At 41.5% G+C, this 18330-nt stretch overlaps 2 protein-coding genes across 2 annotated transcripts in view; one reads left to right on the top strand and one right to left on the bottom strand.

Moving 5' to 3' along the window:
• MANBA (mannosidase beta) overlaps positions 1–3712 on the top strand; it is a 57313-nt gene extending 53601 nt beyond the window's left edge. Inside the window, exons 16-17 of the mRNA XM_009273556.2 lie at positions 798–1055; positions 3291–3712. Coding sequence (XP_009271831.1) covers positions 798–1055; positions 3291–3515 — 483 coding nt within the window. The 3' untranslated portion in view covers positions 3516–3712. The remainder of the gene's footprint in view (positions 1–797; positions 1056–3290) is intronic.
• A 9163-nt stretch (positions 3713–12875) lies between these two features.
• NFKB1 (nuclear factor kappa B subunit 1) overlaps positions 12876–18330 on the bottom strand; it is a 47509-nt gene continuing 42054 nt past the window's right edge. The window contains exons 18-23 of the mRNA XM_009273555.1: positions 17442–17544; positions 16407–16531; positions 15290–15356; positions 14777–14949; positions 14464–14641; positions 12876–13766 (exon numbers count right to left, since the gene is read on the bottom strand). Coding sequence (XP_009271830.1) covers positions 13579–13766; positions 14464–14641; positions 14777–14949; positions 15290–15356; positions 16407–16531; positions 17442–17544 — 834 coding nt within the window. The 3' untranslated portion in view covers positions 12876–13578. The remainder of the gene's footprint in view (positions 13767–14463; positions 14642–14776; positions 14950–15289; positions 15357–16406; positions 16532–17441; positions 17545–18330) is intronic.

The raw sequence follows: 18330 nt of genomic DNA, 5'->3' as shown, positions 1-18330 counted from the left end.
AATGTGAGAGAAGCATTGGCAGTAGGGTAGTTCCGATGAATACTGTATTTTGCATTTCAAGAAAATTTGGAACCTAAAACTGTTGAAAGGAGTTAAGATCTGTTCCTGACTGCAGATCCCTGTTAAGGTAAAAAATAACCTAAAATGTATGAAGAGATAGAATGCTGTAATTCTCATTAAGTACCTATCTTCCAAATTATGCGCTTTAAATTTTTTTTTTTAATTTAAGATAAGGGTGCATTCATAATGTATACATGATCTCTGGGAATGTATATTTTACTGTATTAATATAACTTCCATAATCCCTTTTAAGATGATGCAGCTTGCTTCTGTTTAATGGTGATTGTGCAGAAGCTCTAGATTACCCAGTTGGGTTACATCAGAACACTGAGCAATCTCAAGAAAATCTTTTGTTTGACTTTTTTTAATCAGGGAGGGGAGGAAAAAGAGTCAACAGATTAGTCACTTACTATTTCTATTTCCCAGCACTCCCTTGGCAGAAATTGGCAACCCCCTCCTCTCAAGGAGCCTGGAGAAAACAAAAAGCCTTGCAGATCAAGAAGAGCAACAGATCCAGACTGTTTGAAACTGACTTCTTGTTAGGTTTATATAATGATCTAATTACTATGCTGTATTGATGGTTTAAATCTTTGTGGAGTTTCTTGGTAGGTGGAAATCAGCTGGTACCATCAGGAGAACATCTCTTGCAATGAGCAATCTGAAACCTAGGATGCTGGGTTATCTTCACAGATGTAACTTTTCTTCTAAGCTTTGTGCTCTCTCAACATGCTTGATAGGTTGTTGTGCACACCTGGAGTTCTTTGGAGCCAGTATGCACCCTTGCCAAAGACGGTGTGACTGTTAAAGCACAAAGTGCTGTCCCCATCTACAAGGAGTCCATAAATGACTTGCTGGAAAGATGCAGAAACTGTACCAGGAAAAGCTGCGTTATTACTTTCTGTCTTGTGGGAGAAGGTGGGCTCCAGAGTCCTACGAACCATCACTTCCTTTCATCTCTAAAGGATGCTGTAGGATTAGAAAAGACCCAGCTTAGTGTAAGCATCAGTCATGCTAAATTACTCTATTTGCTTTTGCTAGTCTTACTGTTTTGAGTTGTTTGCCTGCTATACAGTGTCTGATTGCACTGAATGTTCTTTCTCCTTAGCTGTTGCAATTCTGGCTTCCGTGTTGAGTTCAAAATTGGATTTTTTTTTTTTTTTTCTTCTGTGTCACTATATGCATATCTAAATAATACTGCTGGAGTTTGGGTTCTTGGTGTTTTGGGGTTTTTGTGTGTTTTTTGTTTGGGTTTGGTTTTGTTTTAAATAACTAAGTCTCCATTTCATTTGTTTTGACTGTCTTTCACCTGACTGCTGCAGCATTTCTCCTTTCATTCGTTTTGTCCCTAGATAGCAAATAGTATCATGGCAAGTATTTTGGCTTGCAGACAGTACTGTATGTTAGTACTAGGTGATGCTAGTTCAGTTGAGTGTGGAGTGCATTATTGTCAGCAGTATTTCCTCTTGAAGTGCTCAAACTCTCTCAGATCAGTGTACCATTGCTAACATGCAATATTGCATGCTCCGTTCCTCCTTCTACAAATCCCTGCCCTCCAGCTAAGGGTTCTGATTTGCATTATAGTGATTATTTCTTAATATCTGGCAAGTGTGTCAGTCTTCTGAACAGGCACAAAAAGCATCTGTGTTGTATAACACTGTCATTTAGTCCATTTGCTGCTTTTCCCTAGATTTCTTCCACTCCTAGCAAGTGTGCTCTATATATAGAGAGCAAGCACGCTCTGTGTGTGTGTGCATGTACACATGCATTTTGTTAAGCCTCACTTCTTAGCATGTAAATCTTATTGCAAAATTCTTAATCAGCAGATTGGCAGGATGGCGCCCTGTGTGTTCTCACATTTGGCTTCCAAACTGCAGCTTTGCTCTTTAGAGCTAAACTAAACAAGGGGGGAATAGAGGTCTTTAATCTCTTTGAATCTGGACCAGCACAATTGCTTTACAAAAAGAAAATGGGCCAGATTTTCCCCTTATCTCTTTCATGGCACCATGGCCTGCCTTCTGAGTATACAAAGGAAAGAAATCGGCCTGTTTTTATTTTTTTCAGCTGGTGGCACAATCTGGAGTCTGAGTCATGCTGGGTTTTTTTGTGGATGACATCATCAATAATAAAAGCTCTGCAACCGGAGCATCGTTGGGAAATTTCACTCCTTTTTCCCATGGCTGTGTTGTCTCCACAGTACTAACTAATAAGGATAGCTAGCAAGGAGAAATGCAAAGTGGTTATTTTAAGAAAGTATGCAGCTGTGATTTAAAAAACTATTCTGTTTTGTGAGAAGGTGGTGCTTCTATATGTAGTTGCTAATAAACTAACTAGACTTTCAAATACATTGCTAATCCAAGCGCTACTCTTCATAGCATTGCTTTTAAAAACATGGACTTTAGTGTTTCTTCAGAAAACACAAAATGTAAAGGATGTGTGCTTTTTCTTAAAAATGAGTAGTGGTGTTTTTCTTGTAAGCGGGACGTGATTTCTGCACTTAACATAATTTGTCTGCTTTTTATATATAGTTAATTGGTATTTGAAAATGATGTAGCATTTTTCATGATGGTGAATGGGGAGTGCTGCATCAAAATGCATCCTGGTTGTGCTTTTAAGCCTCTCTGAGATTAACCACTGATAGAACTTAATATAAAACATCATACCTTGTCCTGATATTTCACAACATAGCTGCCTTCTAAATGTAGTGTAAGGACTTAACTGCCATGTTCCATGAAGATGAGGTGACCTCCTGCGTTACTGTGATTTTTACCGTCTTTTGCTTCTGTGTATTTCTGTTACTGATGTAATCGGAAAGGCCAGCTACTTCAGTAGTTGTGCATTTATAGGTTGAGTGAAGTGTGTTGGTGAAAGGACAAATCTCTTTCACTGCAGTAAGTACAGGATACCAGTACTAGGTACAAGTCAGATTACCATTTATTTGGTTATTTTCATAAGAAGATGTTAGAGTGATAACACTTCATGGCACTTTTCCACAATCTGTAGTATTCTGTAGGAAGGCTATAATAACATTTGCAGTTTTGCATGATTCTTACATATGAATCCTGTTGGTTTGACCTTTCGTTCCAGAAGAGATTTCCATAAAAGAATAGTAATTTTGATCAAATGTAGTTGTTCAGTCTGTTTTGCTGACATGCAGGTCTTACCCAGTTTGGGTGTAACTGGGTTCTTATTTAACATGTGTATTTTCATTTATTTATTTATTTCTCTTCCAGGCCTCTGTATCCCAACGAGATGACACTTATGTATTTGTTCTTCAGACCACTGCAATTGCTCCTTTTGTTTCTCTGGATGTAGGGAATATAAAAGGCAGATTTAGTGATAATGGTTTCCTCATGACCGAAAAGAAGAAAGTCGTCGTGTTTTATCCTTGGGAACCTACCAGTGTTGAAGAACTAGAAAAGTCACTAGCCTTGACCTCTCTGGTGGACGTTGTCTGAGGATACTTCATTTCCTTCTAGATAAGGAGTGAAACAGGAAGAGGAAAAAATTAGAAGAATTTGACTAAAGTTGAAGTGATGTACAATTTGAACTGACTGGAGAACATACTGTCTATTCTTGTCATGTGTGAATTTTAACTGCTGGTTCAATGTAAAGATACCAACAGCAAAGCTTGCATATAATATACGTGGTGCATTGAAAGTAAGGCTTTCTCAGGTAATGGGAAAATATATCCCATGTATAAAATGGGAGCGGTGAGTTGGTGCAAGAGAGCTAGTCTGAGCTCTCCAATTCACATGAGGTAAATTACTGGGTTGTGAATTCATCCTAACTAAGAGGCAACAGAAATGCGCACCTCCAGACTATGGTTGTAAAAATCCATATTTTTTTCCAGTTTCACTATGCTGTAAGTGGGAATTCATCTTAGGATAACAGCAAGGTATGCTGGGGGCAAGGAGGAAGGGCAGGGAGTGAAGCTGGGACCACCTCCACAGGTATGCCCCCACTTGGAGTGGTTTGATCTATCTACAGCCAAATCGGGAGAGCACTAGTCCTACCCTTTCAGATCTATGGCTGTCACTCTGTCAGGGGTCCTGCCTGCCTCCTGCAAGGTAGGCTTCCAAATAGGCATGAAGCCTGGGCTGTCTAGTCAGACATCAGGGAGATCTGTTCCCCCTTCTGAAAGGGGAATTGAGTACAAGACTTGTTTTCTTCTCTCTTCTCGTTCAACATTGAGCAATAACCTTGAGAGCTCTGCATCTAGGTTTGTCTCTTCCCAGAGGGCTGCAGGTGTAGTCACAAACCCTTTGCTGCTGCATGGGATCCTGCATGATGTGGCATAGTACGGGATATGCCTAGCTGTGGGAAAAGGAATGGGGCGAAGAGTTGACCAAAGGTGCAAAGAGAAAAGGGGCAGTACAGAGAAGAAATGGTCATGTGAGAGGACTGCAGAGTTACAAGTGACTGCTTTTTCTCTAGTAGATGCACAGTGCAGGGGCTGCTGTTCTCACTCAGACATTGCTGCACAGCCATTCTGTTACCTCCTGGCATTCCTCATGAGTGGCCCTGTGCTCCACACTGATCTTACTCTCCTTCCAGAGGAGGAGTTGGCTTAGCTTTGTTTATCAAGCAAATTATGTCATAATTCTGTTTGGGTTGGGGTTTTTTGTGTGTGTGTGTGTGCACACGCTACCTTTTAAAATACAGGCATCAACAAGGGAAAACCTCAACATCTTAATTTTGCTTCTTTGTGTGTGGGTTCCATGTAGAAGACACTGTTGACTCATGATTAGGTCTGGTGACACATTGAACTCCTTAGTCTGTACAAAGTAATGGTGCATCACCTGCTATTCTGTTTCCGAGTAAGTTGTTTTTAAAATGTTTAGGTTTCCCATAGAAATGTCATCTCACTTCGGCATTTGATACAAAGAAAATAAGCTTGCTTCAGCATGGGGGGGCTGCTGTAGCCTGTGGAGCTGAAAGCCTGTTTGGCTGTCAGGAAATCCAGGGCACCGAGCCGTGCCATGGGCAGGTTGCTAAACACTGGGCTTGTCTGTCAGATGTGGTTTGAAATGCAGCTGGGATCTTGCTGGGGTTCCACAAGGATCCTCTCACAGTCCAAGCAAGTATTAGTTTTCTTGCAAAGCACCTAGCAGAATCAGCACTTTACAGTAGAAGGTGTTTGACCAAGCTCTACTGGTGATGTCCACCTTCATAGTAAAAGCACCATGTGGGTGATGCTCGCTGGTGGTGCTGCGGGTCTGGAGCATGTGTGGGGAGAGCGGCTGCATCTTCCATTCGTCAGTTAGAGAACTTGGAACTGGGGGTTGTTTTCTTGCAGTGATCACAGTTTTAATGGGCAGAGAGATAAGCATGTTGACTGATGCTTGGCGATCTTTGGTGCTTTTTCAATTGGGTGTTAACCAAAACTGACATACTCCTGAGCAAGAGGAAAAACTTAGAGATGAAAGGGAAATGATAAATGGAAGTTGCTTACAAATGCTTTATTAGGTCACCAAAACAACTAACTGCAGTTGCATAGGAGGGCTTTTCTGATTCAAAACTTGTCCTAGTTGAAAGAAAACATGAAAGCAATCACAATGTATATGTGCTAATGTTTATAGGTTATATAAAATAAATAGGGAAAATGATAGTCATGAATAAAACTTAAGAGTTAGAAAATGCAGACATTGATAAAGGAATTTAGAAGTTATCTGAGAGGCATCCTGGGCCAACAGTACAAGAAAAATCCTCCAGTTTTTTCAGTGTCCTGGAATAAAAGTGGAATCAAAGCAGCAACAGAGTCAATATAAGGTAAGGATGAAAAAATGTGGAGAAAATATGGAACAAATACGATTAATAAATATTGCTGTGGTGTATTAGGAAAAGGGCAGGTTGGTTGATGTCTTTCTCTTACATTGATATAGAAATGTTTCTTCAAGCAACATCTAGGTAGAACTTCAAAATGGCACTTAATAGTGTTAAATAAATAAAACTTTGACAGAATTACTTGTTTCAAAGACAATCAAGAGGACTCTGTTCTTAGTGCATCTCAGAATATGATTGAAGTTTCAGAGATGTAGAAAAGAGCTTTTGCATTGCTAGAAGCCATAAACCATGAATTTGGGTAACTGTGACCTTGTTTAGCCTGTCACGAATTTTAGGCAAAATCATGAAAGAAATGATGTGGTACATGATCAATAATTGATGAAGTGGCTATGCAACTAATGCCTACCAGCACTGTTACGCAGAAGAGCATTCTTTTATAAAATGGTTTTTTTTCTGTTGCCTTCTGCAGTTACCAGATTGGCATAAAAAGGTTCAAATTTTTAATTGTTGTTATTTTTGAAGGTCAGAAGCTCCCTAAAGAGCGGGTCCATTATTTCTCACTGGAAAGCTTTAATTCAGCACTAGGTGCTGTTATGAAAGATTAGCAATTGCTTAAGCCAAATGCTTGAGCTCAAAACAGAATTTAATGGGGGAGGTTCACTTCCATTATTGTCTTAATATCCTTAATATGTTCTTTTGGTTTCCTGGTGTTGTAGTAGGTATGTATTTATAGATGCTATTTTCTTCCCTCCCCCTTGCAGCAGTGGCTATAACATGTACCTTGGTTAGCCATTTCCCGTTGGTATTTTTGCTGTTGCATACTGTGCTATACTTGGTTACATTGTTCTGCCTTTGTCTCAGATCAGGGCAAAGATAGGAATGCAGTGGCAAAGAGATCTTCAGAGCATCCATCACTCTGATCGACACATCCATCTGTAGCCATCTGAGTGTTGTTGCAGCTACTCAGCAGCACCTGTATTGCCAGTTGTATCTGATGGGTTGGGGATCAGCAGCAGGAGCATTAGGAAGAGCATTTGGTAAGTGTCATGGTGCTTGTCCTCAGTGTCATTAAGTTATTGGTGGCAACAGCAGAGGGGAATGGCCTCATCAATATTCTTTCAGGGTGCGGTCTTGCAATGCTTTGTTCAAGGGATCACTGGGTTTGCTTGTGCTGATGGCCTTTGTTTGCTTCCAGGCTCCCTCTGGGCTGTTCTCCACAGATGGCAAAAGCAGCAGTCTGAGTTCCTCTCAGCAGGAGCCATGACAAACGCCCTTCCAGAACAGAACTTGAGAGCAGATTTTGGAAGAAAGCTGTATGGCATTGGCTAATTTGTTGTCCTAAAACTGGTCTCTGGCAGAGATTTGGCTCTGAACCCATTCAGGACCTGCAGAGACCATTTTGAGCTTTAGAGGGCACCTCTTTGTTGGTACTTTCTGCCACACAAGGAAGACTTATTTTGCTCCAGTTTACTGGAGCACTTCCTTGGAAGCTTTTCCAAGTTCTTCTACACCTTTTCCAGGAAAGAAGCATGTCAATGTATCTAAAGTTCCCCTCTAAGTAAGCGTTCATAGCTCTTTGTCAGTCTTTGTTGTTACCTGCTGTTTGCATACCTTGGGGCCTGGACAATTTTTCTGCCTTAGAGGCATGTCTTTCTTCAGTACTTTTACTTCTATTAGTCCCCTTTTGGTTTTGGAGATGTGTAACAGAGACCACTTCAGTGACCTGTAGCAGTGTCAGGTGCAGAGGAACAGGCCAGTGAGTTTCTTCTCAGTAAAGGACAGCTCGGTTTTGTAGGTTACAAGCCAGCCTTTACGTTGTCAGAATTGCAGTTTTCTTTCTTACCCTCTGAGGGGTAAGTTGAGTCACCCAGGAACTTGCGGTTTGAATGTTTAAGGACATGTTCCAGTCAAAGAATCGGGTTTACATAACTCTGCTTTCCAGTCAGATGTTACAAGATAGCGAAATGAAAGCCCCAATTTAGTTTAATTAGGGTGGAAAAACAAAACTTAAGTGAAAAATACAGAACCTTAAAATCACTTGGTTTTGTCCCTGCCAACGTTGAGGAAAGGCCATCTTACTGTAGGAAGTAGAGCCAGTTAGTAAAGACCTGTAAATGTCTGTTTTGATTATTAGTGTGCATCATAGCCAAAATAGAGGTGTCTTTGGTCTAGGCCACTACAGCAAAGGAAACATGCTGCAGCATGAAGGGAACCACCACCCTGAGGACTAGTCAGGAGGAAGGTGGTGAGTCTGGTTGCTTTCCAGGACCTGTTCTTGGGGGTCTGCTTTTGGAAGTTGATCTTGAGATTTCTCTGAGTGCAAAGTGGTGCAGTATTGCTCTTTCTTTGAGTAGCTTTTTTACTTTGTGGCTGGCTGGGGACCTGGTTGACTCTGTCAAGGGAGATGGCTGTGGTAGAAGGGATGTTACCCTTGCGTATTAGAACCACTGGCCTGTGGATCCACCAGGCTTTATGGCCCAGTGGGGAGTTGGGTAAACCAGAACAGAAGCTCTATATAAGAATGAGTGTGGTCTGTCGAGCTGGTGGCCTGGTGGGGAAGATGCTGTTGTCAGATGCAGGAGCTGAACATTTCAATCCTTTTTCATGGTGGTGAAAAATCAAACCTTAAAGGCTGGCCTCTGATACCTCTTTGCAAACATTGTGATCACCAGGCTTTTGCCAGCACTGCAGCTTCTCTCTCTTCTCATGTTGTTGCAATCCTCCTTTGCCTGTTGTAAATAAGCTAGATTGTAATACTCTGGCATGCTGGCCCCGTGATTCTGTCTTACCAACTAGCATGTGATATACCAGGATTTAAGCTTCAGCTCACTTCCCCAATAACTGTAAAGGAGCGATGGTGTGAGCCAGCCCTCAGGTGGTTTCCTGTGAAAGAAAGAGTGGAAAGCTTGATCTCTTGTTAAGAGTCGTCCCGTGGTAGTGGTAGGAAGCTGTAGTTGGGTTGCCCAGCCTGATCACTGGTGAGGAGCCGAGGATAGCAGAGGAGCTTCCATGAAGAAGCAAGCCCAGTGTTTAGGACAGTGATGTGGTTTGTGTATCTAGCCATCTGCTACCCATCTGGAAGTTTTCTGGCCACAGATTTTGGTTTGTACTGTAGCCAAATGCAGAGTTTCTTGCCCGGGATGCTGAAGACAAGAAGATACTGAGGTGATTGCACATCTGAAAGAAGTGAGGCGTTAGTCATGCTCCTGTCTTTCTGGTAAACATCGTTGTATTAGCTAGCCCAGAGGGCATGATACTACTCTGCGCATTCACATGAGCGCGTGTGTGTGCTGACTCAACTGGAATGTTGGCAAGTGCTGCTGCAGGCCACAGGTTAACTGATGTTAAGTCAGTTGCAAGTGTTTTCCCTTGCAGTGTGTAATGAAGTCCACTGATCTGCTAGTGCTCTTCTGTAATGTGAAAATAGCAAGGGGTAAATGGATGGCTGAAAAATTTCTATAGCAGTTGCTTCTAAATGAGTCCACGGGGAAACCTCTCCAGGCTTTGAATAATGTATATGCTACAGCCTAACTCTAAGCGGGGCATCAGACTGCTTCATAACCCTGAATACAGAAAAGCAACTCCTAGGTAATTAACTTGTGCTGTCTTTTGCTTGTAGCTGTAGGCATCTTTTGAAGCCAGCAAAAGTTTGGACTGTGCCTTTGACAGTTACTCCAGAACTGCTCTATTGTAAGAGAAGATTGCGTGCTCCAGAAGAGCCGAAAGCTGTGGATGGTGGGTGAGTATCGACCATTGCACCCTGACCTAACAAATGGGCACCACCATTGCTGTCACTTAGTTGGAGGGAGCAGGGAGAGTTAATCTTTTTCCTTAAACACAGGAAAAGAGCATTTCACTTGCCCAGAAAAGGGAGAAAAGATGCTTCATATGCCACCATGTGCAGGTAAGATTCTTATCCTTCCTGCAGTCCACAAAATCTCAGAATGCTGCCTAGAACTTCCCACTATCACGCTGATTTCCTAGTTTGTAAATACATCCCAAGATGACACCAGAAACTGTGGCAGACAATCTAAAATCAAAGGCAGTTTAACTTTCTGAATAATCCTTTTCACATCAAATGTAAAGAAGATCTGTAGTGTTCTCTTATCACAACTTACTTTTGCTGCATTCCACAAGTTTCTGGCATTTATTACTGCAGTACAGTAGCAAAATAATGTAGCAAGTTCCAATTACTGCAAGTGCAGATTAAGTTTAGAGTTATTTCAGATTTTGATCCTCACTGTAATTAATTAAAAATTTAATACTAAACTTGACTGAGGATGCCCAAAGGTTACAGCTCTCTACATTCCGGGGGAAAAAAAAGCTTAATTAGGTAATCTTTCTTATTTTAATATTGACCCATTTGAACATTGCAAGTGTTTCCAGATAAATCTGTGCGGTCACTGTCAAAGCGACAGAGCACTCAGAAGGACAAACCCATGAAATCAGCTTTTAAGGATGTTTGAGGTTGTTGGTTGATGCTTTTTGATCATACCTCCAGCCTCAGTACTTTAATTGCTAATGGAAATACGCACCAGGCTTCCTACAGCATGATGCAGTGCATTAGAAGAGCCCACTGTGGCACGGGCCTAGTCAGTACTTCTGTTCACCCAGCCACAGTGCAGAGATGCCCTGCTCTGAGTAAGAGCTTGACAGCTTGCTGGGGAAGTTTTCTTAAACTTTTTATTGGAAAAAAAATTAACTCCAGAAACTCCGTTCTTGCTGTTCACGCATGTATCTTAAAAAAAACCCCAACTTATTCCTGACTTTTGAGAACTTAGTAATACCCTTCTCAGTTTTGTTTCCTTAGAGGTAATATGGAACAGAATGGGGACAATGCTGTGCGCAGTGAGGTCTGCATGCTAACTTACTGTGCTGAAAGAAAACGTAGGACTGAGGTACACCATTACTACCCTCTTCTTAGCAGTTAAGTGAGAGAGGTTTCTCTCTGTAAGCCAGGTGTAGACAGGAGCTCTTGGGCAGCGAATTCCTGGGTTCCTGCAGGACTATTTTTTAGTTTAATCCATCAATCACACTTGTGAAATAGGAATGGCACTTCCTTTCTGGGCAAGAAGGTGTGAGGATAAATCTGTGTCCGAGGTGAGTAGATACCATGATGAGGCACATAAATTTATCTTGACAGTTACCTGTTAAGAAGAATACATCTGCTTTAAATGTTTCTGTTAAGACTTGTCTGCATCGCTTACGCTTTCTCTTGCTAAGCCTGGTTCCTCTGTGTACTGCCTTCATCCTCATACCTGCAAGGAGCCTGGCCTTCTCCCAGGTGCCATCAGTACAAGAATGAGCGTGCCCTGTACAGGATGACCACTTATTAGTAAGAAAAAAGGTAAAGCAGAAAGAGTAAAGCTGTGTGTGTTAGCGTTTTCTTTTAATTGAGCTGCTTGAGGTAAACACTAGGCTCTCCAGTAGGGTTGCCCTGCCAAATGAGAACTACACAAGAAGACACAAATGTCTCCTACGAGATGTTGTGCCACTTTCTGTAGTGTGTCCTACACTAGCTGGTGTGTTCTACCTCCTACTCTGGCCTAGTTCTGACGAACTGTGTGGCATGCCTGCAACACACATACTTAAGATACTAAGGGTTAATGCAGATGGGAAAAGTTGTCCTATTATGTGACTCAACTGTAAAAATTTAATGTTCCTGTTTGAATTAGAAAAATATTAAAAGTACTCTATTTCTAAAGAAAGTGAGGGGGGAGGACCAAAGCCTCTTTTGTTAAATAGACTGAAACTGAGATGCTGCAAGGACAGATGCTGCCAGACTGCCATTTAAAGCACTTGAATACACAGGGCCTAGGGGAGTTGTCCTGCTGTATAGCTATTATGCAGCATTTGGTCATGAAGTGCTTAAGGAAATACAGACCCAGGTGCCTTCTGGTGGTTTAAAAGCAGAGCTGGTCAGAAATAAGGCTAAAAGGTGTGAATCAACAGCCACAATGCCCTGGTGACCTGCAGGACTGTAGAAACCTCAATAAAAAAGTCTCCGCCAGCCCCCTGAACTGTGCTGGATATTCTGTGGCAGCAGAAGGTGTGTTTGACTCAGACAGCAGCTCTGCTAGGGCTCAAAAAGCTCCTCCACCCCCAGAATATGAGAACCTTTGCCTGTTTCTGTTACAGCTGGAATGCAAAGAGAACACTGGACAAGTACATTAACTGAACAAAAATCCATACACCTTTGACACTGCATATGTAGGTTATACATACAATAACTGAAAGAAAGAATGGCATTTTTACTATTATGCATCTTGTTTCTCTGGAAGTAATTAACCTACTCAGTAATTCAGCTGGATATAAAATTATTTCACAAGTTTTTTTTCTTTACTCAGGGTTTAATTCATTACAGCAAATACTGCTCTAAACGTAACAATTCTCAAGGTTTATCTTGATTCATTTCCTCAGGAGTGACACCCAGGTTACTGAAGACTGAGCTGAACCAAGAACAACACTGTCAATCTCCATCTTTGTGCAAAGAAAACTGGCTACAAGTGGGTGACAATGGTATGATGCCGCTCATTGCGTTTTCATCATGAAACCCGTATCTGTATTCTTAGTAGGGCCAATATCTGTAACGGTTACACTCACCATCTCAGAATTAACATGCAACAAGAAGAAATACTGCTCAGAACACATTTATTAGAGGAGTTTCTAGATAGCCCAAAGAACAACTGTCTCATCAGAGTTTTGCTGAAACACTAAATAGTTGGTTTCAGTGTAAATGATTCTCTGCTGCCATAATTATGAGAAGAGAACTAAAAGAGACCATGAGTCAGAGGCTTTAGTTCCAAAGCACAGACAAAGCACAGCTGCTCAGCAGTAGCTGATGCTCCTGGTCTCCCACCATAAAAGATACTTAAGCTTTAAGATGGGTGGCTTGCAACCCTTGTTTATTTTAGTATTTGGACATCAGCATAGTTTTGTATGGATGCCTAAAACTGAAGTGATAGATCTTCAATAATTCTACTTGAAAGATATTTAAAAATTACAGCAAGGGTAGACAAGAGACTTCATTTTGGGTTTTTATTATAAAAGTAAAATAAAAATAAGCATTTAAAAAGCACACTTTTTTTTTAAAGGAACAGATATTAAAAAAACTATTTACAAATAGGAAAATGCCAAACTTGAAAAATTTTTTGAATAAGAGGCACTAAAGTTAAACTTTAAATACATTATTTGAAATATACAAGATTCTTTTTTTACGATTCTCTCTTCTCTCCGAGTTGTCATTGTTGTGATTAAAGTCATTATTTTTCTTTGCCAGCTATTTTATGAGCTTTTTTCATGCAACTGTGCTGCAAAAATTATGAAGAGAGCAGCTAGAAACTCTATCCTTTGATTGCTCTGTATGCCTTACTTCTTTTTATTAAGTGAGTCGGTATTACGCATTAACAAGGAGTGACTTTCATCTATAAAAGAAAATTCTCGCAAACCAGAAAATGCTCAGTCAGTCATTCACAGTGTCCAGTCCTGTGTATTAATGCGGCAGCAGAGCCCTGGTTATTGTATATGGCTTGTAAATGAATAAAATTAAATGTACTTGAGGAAGGAAGCAACAGCTAGGAGTCACACGCTGAAGTTGCCGTTGGTTCAGGTTCGTGTGTGGTTCCTCCAGTGCCCTTTCGGTTGTGAATTCACTTCCCTCTGGCCAGGATGACACCGATGTAATTTTACATGTCACGTTTGTTCCTGTAACTGCATATTGCTAATCGAATATTACTAGTTGGCTATATAATTGCTTTGCACCGAACTTTCATGTCCATAGCCCAGGGTCATTTTGCTAAGTGTTACTGATGACTTGCTGTTCATAGAGTCTGAATAAGTAAAGCTCAGTTTGCGGAAGGAGGTCTCCACACCACTGTCACACATGCTTTCGTTGTCTTGAAATTTGCTATTATAAAGCTCGCCTGAGGGAGAGAGAAAAGGGAAATATATTATCGTTTGTGTTGATTCAGTAATGGTGCTTTCAGAAAAGCCTCAGGAATGCAAACCGATAGGTTAAAGCTCTTCTATAGGGCATGCCTCATGTAACGTTATATTGGCCCTGCTCGAGGTCCCCTGTAACCGAAACCATCCCTGATTTCTCTGCCTACAGAACACTGGGCCATTTCGGAGTGCCACACATTGTGGAAGGAGAAATTTAGTACCAAAGTCTTACTGAGAAGTTAGTTTATGAACCCAAAACATTTTTTGTTTATCCAGATATTGGGGGGGGGGGGTTGAAGTCAAAAGGTAATGGCACTTGTACAGGCCTGGGAGATCATTCCCTAGTTTATCTTTTGAAACTTATCCCCAGTACATCCAAGGAGTTACCATCAGTAAGTGGCAGATGTCTGGGTTCAGAAAAGGGAGCCAGTATAATCAATACTGTAATGCAGGGCTACCGATTCAAATGGTCCACTGTTCCCCTCTCTTCTAGGCCTAGCAAATGTCTACGACGAGAAAGTCCTGCTGCAGTAAAATATTTCTGAAACAGGTAAGCATCTCGGGCATTGTGTGTAAGAGACTATGTCATCTATCAGCAGTCGGAGGGGAGGGGGGGCGGGGAGGAGAATTGGAAAAGTGTTTTAAATAAAACTCTTGATGTTTTCCTGTCAATTTTACCTGTCTCTCCATTTGCAAAGGTGGGTGGTGACGATGATAGAAGAGCTTTTGCTGTATTGTCCTCCTGGTGAGACAGGCTTTGTGAGATGGATAGTGCTTTCTGAATGATTTCAATGGCTTCGGTGTGATCCATCTGTCTCAAAGCAGCGATCAACTCTTGAACTGTACCACCAGAAACCTGAGAGAGAAGATACCAGATGCTCACCATCATCCAGGCTAACTAGAACCAAAGGGCTGCACCGTCTCACCGTGCAGGAGGACAACGTTCTCTACATGTCTGTGTGTTCTTTAGAAGTTGTTACAGCCACATTACCTCATAGTTATCTAGCAGAGTTTTCGATGGGGAAGGGCTCAACTTGAAGGCATTATTAAGTATGCCAAGACCCAGTTTTTGTGCTAGAGTGGACCAGTTTTTGTTTGGATCGGGTGCTTCCAATAGTTTGTAAAGCTGCATTTTGGAACTTTCATTCAGCTCTCTCAAACGTCCTGGGGAACAGAGAAGTCTGTTAGTTTATTATTTCTATAAATCATGCGCCAGTTCATTTCTAAGCAGAAACAAAGCCAAATTAAAGAGTATTTTAGTGTCCATCAATCCCAGTGTTTACTCATGTATTGCTGTAATATTGAAAGTGTACTCCTTTGTGTCCTTGTGACCCACCTCTTAACAGAATCATGCTCATTCTGAGAATGAGTGAGTGGGTGGGAGGGTACCTCTTCTCCCTCCCCGTTTCAGTTACAAGCTATTGCAGGGCAATGTCTTCTGCAAGTACACTTTCAGTACTCAATTACTAGGGGGGTAGTGTCAGGTCTTCTTTATAGATGTTACCTTGTGTCAGTAAGTCCTCCGAAACCACTGCTGACTCATAGGGTTTGCCATTTAATATGTCATACACCTAAGAGAATACATTAAAGTCAATATTTAGCAGAAACCTGGTTAGCATCCATTATCTTGACGAGTCTCAGTAGCATTCTATAAAGCCCTAATTCCATCTGTAAATGGGCAATTTTTTCTATCCCAGGATCAGTATGACTAAAGATACTGTAGAAGACCTGTGCAAAGCTTGAGGGAGAAACCTTGAGAAGTTAATCTCCCTTGCCCTTTAGCTATGTCGTCTGGCAACTGTTTTCAAGATACGGAAGAAGTAGTCTTTGCAGTAAGTAAGTGGCAGTAGCAGTGGCTAAGTGAGGAGTTACTGCCTGTCTGCAACTAGGAATTTAAAACAAAGCCCGGGTTAGGTTTTCACCTAAGGCTAGTACCACTCCCCAGCTCCACGTGATTAGAGATGCTGACTGCTTGTACCTTACGCTCGCACCAAACCAACTGCACGTACTCAGCTACTAAAGCACGGACCCTGCGGCCTAATCGCTGTTTGGGTAGGACACGAAAGTGTATTTTCATACAATCATTGAGGTTGGAAAAGACCTCTAAGATCATCGAGTCCAACCGTCGACCCAACACCACCATGTCCACTAAACCATGTCCCTAAGTGCCTCATCTACTCGTCTTTTAAATACCTCCAGGGATGGGGACTCAACCACTTCCCTGGGCAGCCTGTTCCAGTGTTCAACCACTCTTTCAGTGGTTAATCACTCTTTTCCTTACACACAAAGTAAGTCAGCAATTCTGAAGAACATGTGGCAAAGAAACCCACTAGAGAGTGTCTCGCTCTGAAGGCCCATATTCAAACACAAGCTGCCCAGCCAGCTAAATGCTCTTCTGTATTGAGAACTGTAGCGCAGCTATTTCAAGAAGTGTCTGGTCATTCCTGTTCGGTAGCAGTAGTCTGTTAAGCTATTTCATTGGGGTTTTTTGTGGCTGAATTAGTTTAATTTTTGATGGCAAATTAGTAGCTTGTCACCACTGAAATAACTGTGGATGCAGTGAAAGGAGTTGGCTGAGAGAGCTGAACTATCATTTATTATTAAAAAACCAGGCCACATACCTCAGAGTTGGCCGCCATATCCAGTGGTGTCGTTCCAGGCACAATTCCTTCATCGTCATCTTCATCATCTTTCACATCATCTAGATCAAACAATGGCTCAAAGTTCTCAACGTGAGGATTTGCACCTGGCAAACAAGCATGCAAAAAAATTCCTAAGAAAAGGCTTCAAGTTGCTTTTCAACAATATTTAAAATATGTATACTAAGTTCTGAAAGGCAAAGGTGCTACTTAGCTACTCGAGCTAAATTACATTTTACGTTAAGTCAGCAAATAAACTTTATCAACTAAAGTTAAATGCTGTCACATCCCTGTATAATGCTACTCTCCACTATAAAGACGGGAAAAAGTGACAAGCAGAGTGTTAGGGCCCAAAGAAAGGGCTATGATTATACAAACTGACTTCCAGTCCCATTCTTGGCTCACACAGAGCGTAGCACGTGTGTGATTAAGCAATGGTGCGGTACTGCTTTTTATAGTGTCAGAGAAAGTGTGGGTATTATTAAAAGACCAAGCACGCAGCCAGAGCAACGGGAGGCTTGGATTTCTGTTTCAAAGGAGAAAAATCAGGTATTAAGAGTCTAAATACAATTGAAGAAATGTTCCAATAAATATTCAAAACTAACTCTTCCACAGTGATATGAAATAGGAGACACTAAGAAGCTCACGTTTCAGTGACCTATTTTTTGTTTTTGAAGCAGTCCAACACTTATCCCAGCTATGTAATGAGGTCTCCTCTCTGCTTCTTCAGCTATAAAAAACTACAAAAGAAACACTCAAAAAACTTCCAAGAGCGCACAAGAGATTTTTTTCCTTAACTAACATAATTTGCTTTTTTTAGCCGTTAGATGGTGCTACAGAGTAGCACAGCACCTGAAAGCAGGCCTTTCCCGAGGAAAAACAAACCTTCATGCTTTTAACATCCGATTTCTTCTGCTCATTAAACGAGTTCACTGGCATATTCTGTTCTGCTTGCAGCCTTCTAACCTGAATTGCCACTGTGAAAGAAAACTCTCCAGCAAATATCTATTTTCATACCTGCTGCTTTGAGAACTGCTGCCAATTTTGTAGAGCCCCTTCCAGCTGCTATGTGAAGAGGAGTTGTCCCATCATAGGTAGTGCTGTCCACATCTGCATCACCCTAAGTTTTTATTGAACGACAAAAAGTAAAGTGCTACTTGTTTATACAATACAGCTGCAGAGGCTCATGTCTGCATAAACAGTGCTACTGTGCAAATAAGCACCGTTCCACACCCGTTTGCATAAAAACTCTAATGGTTGTCTGAAAAGAAGGAATTGGAAAGTAACTGCCTGCAGGAACAGAGGATGGTTGTGTGCTCCAGTGTTACAGCAGTAGGTCAGGCAGATAAAAGCCACTTTGCATTCCACGTAATAGCTCTGCCATCTGATCAGCCGTGGCCTTTGGAGTCTGAACTGGTGTGCGTGGAAGTCTGCCTTCCTGCTGCTCTTCAGGAGAGCAGGTAGGCTGCTGGCGCGCCCATACACAGATACTGAGGAGGGCTACCGCGGCCAGCTGTGGGTGTGTGGAATTGTGCATGCTAGGATCAAGGAGTTAAAGAGATGAGACAAATATTTATAGATATACACAACTATCTCTCTATGCACATCTGTATACACATTCCACTTGACAAAGATGAAGCGATTAATTTGTTCACGAGTAGTTTCATTGGCTGCTGGGATTACTCAGTGCAAATTAAACACGGCATATGCAGTCAGGTCAGGGTCACAAACTGTAAATTCCTCAACTTGGGCAAAAGGTTCACCAGCACTGCTGACCAAGTAATAATGGATAACATTAGCAATAATTTTGCCATTATACCGATTTAAGTAATCAAGTCAATAAACAGAAAAAACCCCTTCCTTCTGTTCCTCTGAAGCACTTAAGGATTTTCAAGAGTTTTTAAGT

This window comes from Aptenodytes forsteri, unplaced genomic scaffold (genome assembly GCF_000699145.1).
Source record: "Aptenodytes forsteri isolate BGI_AS27 unplaced genomic scaffold, ASM69914v1 Scaffold93, whole genome shotgun sequence".
In the NCBI taxonomy this organism is placed as follows: domain Eukaryota; kingdom Metazoa; phylum Chordata; class Aves; order Sphenisciformes; family Spheniscidae; genus Aptenodytes; species Aptenodytes forsteri.
This window is presented reverse-complemented; position numbering and strand designations above follow the sequence as displayed.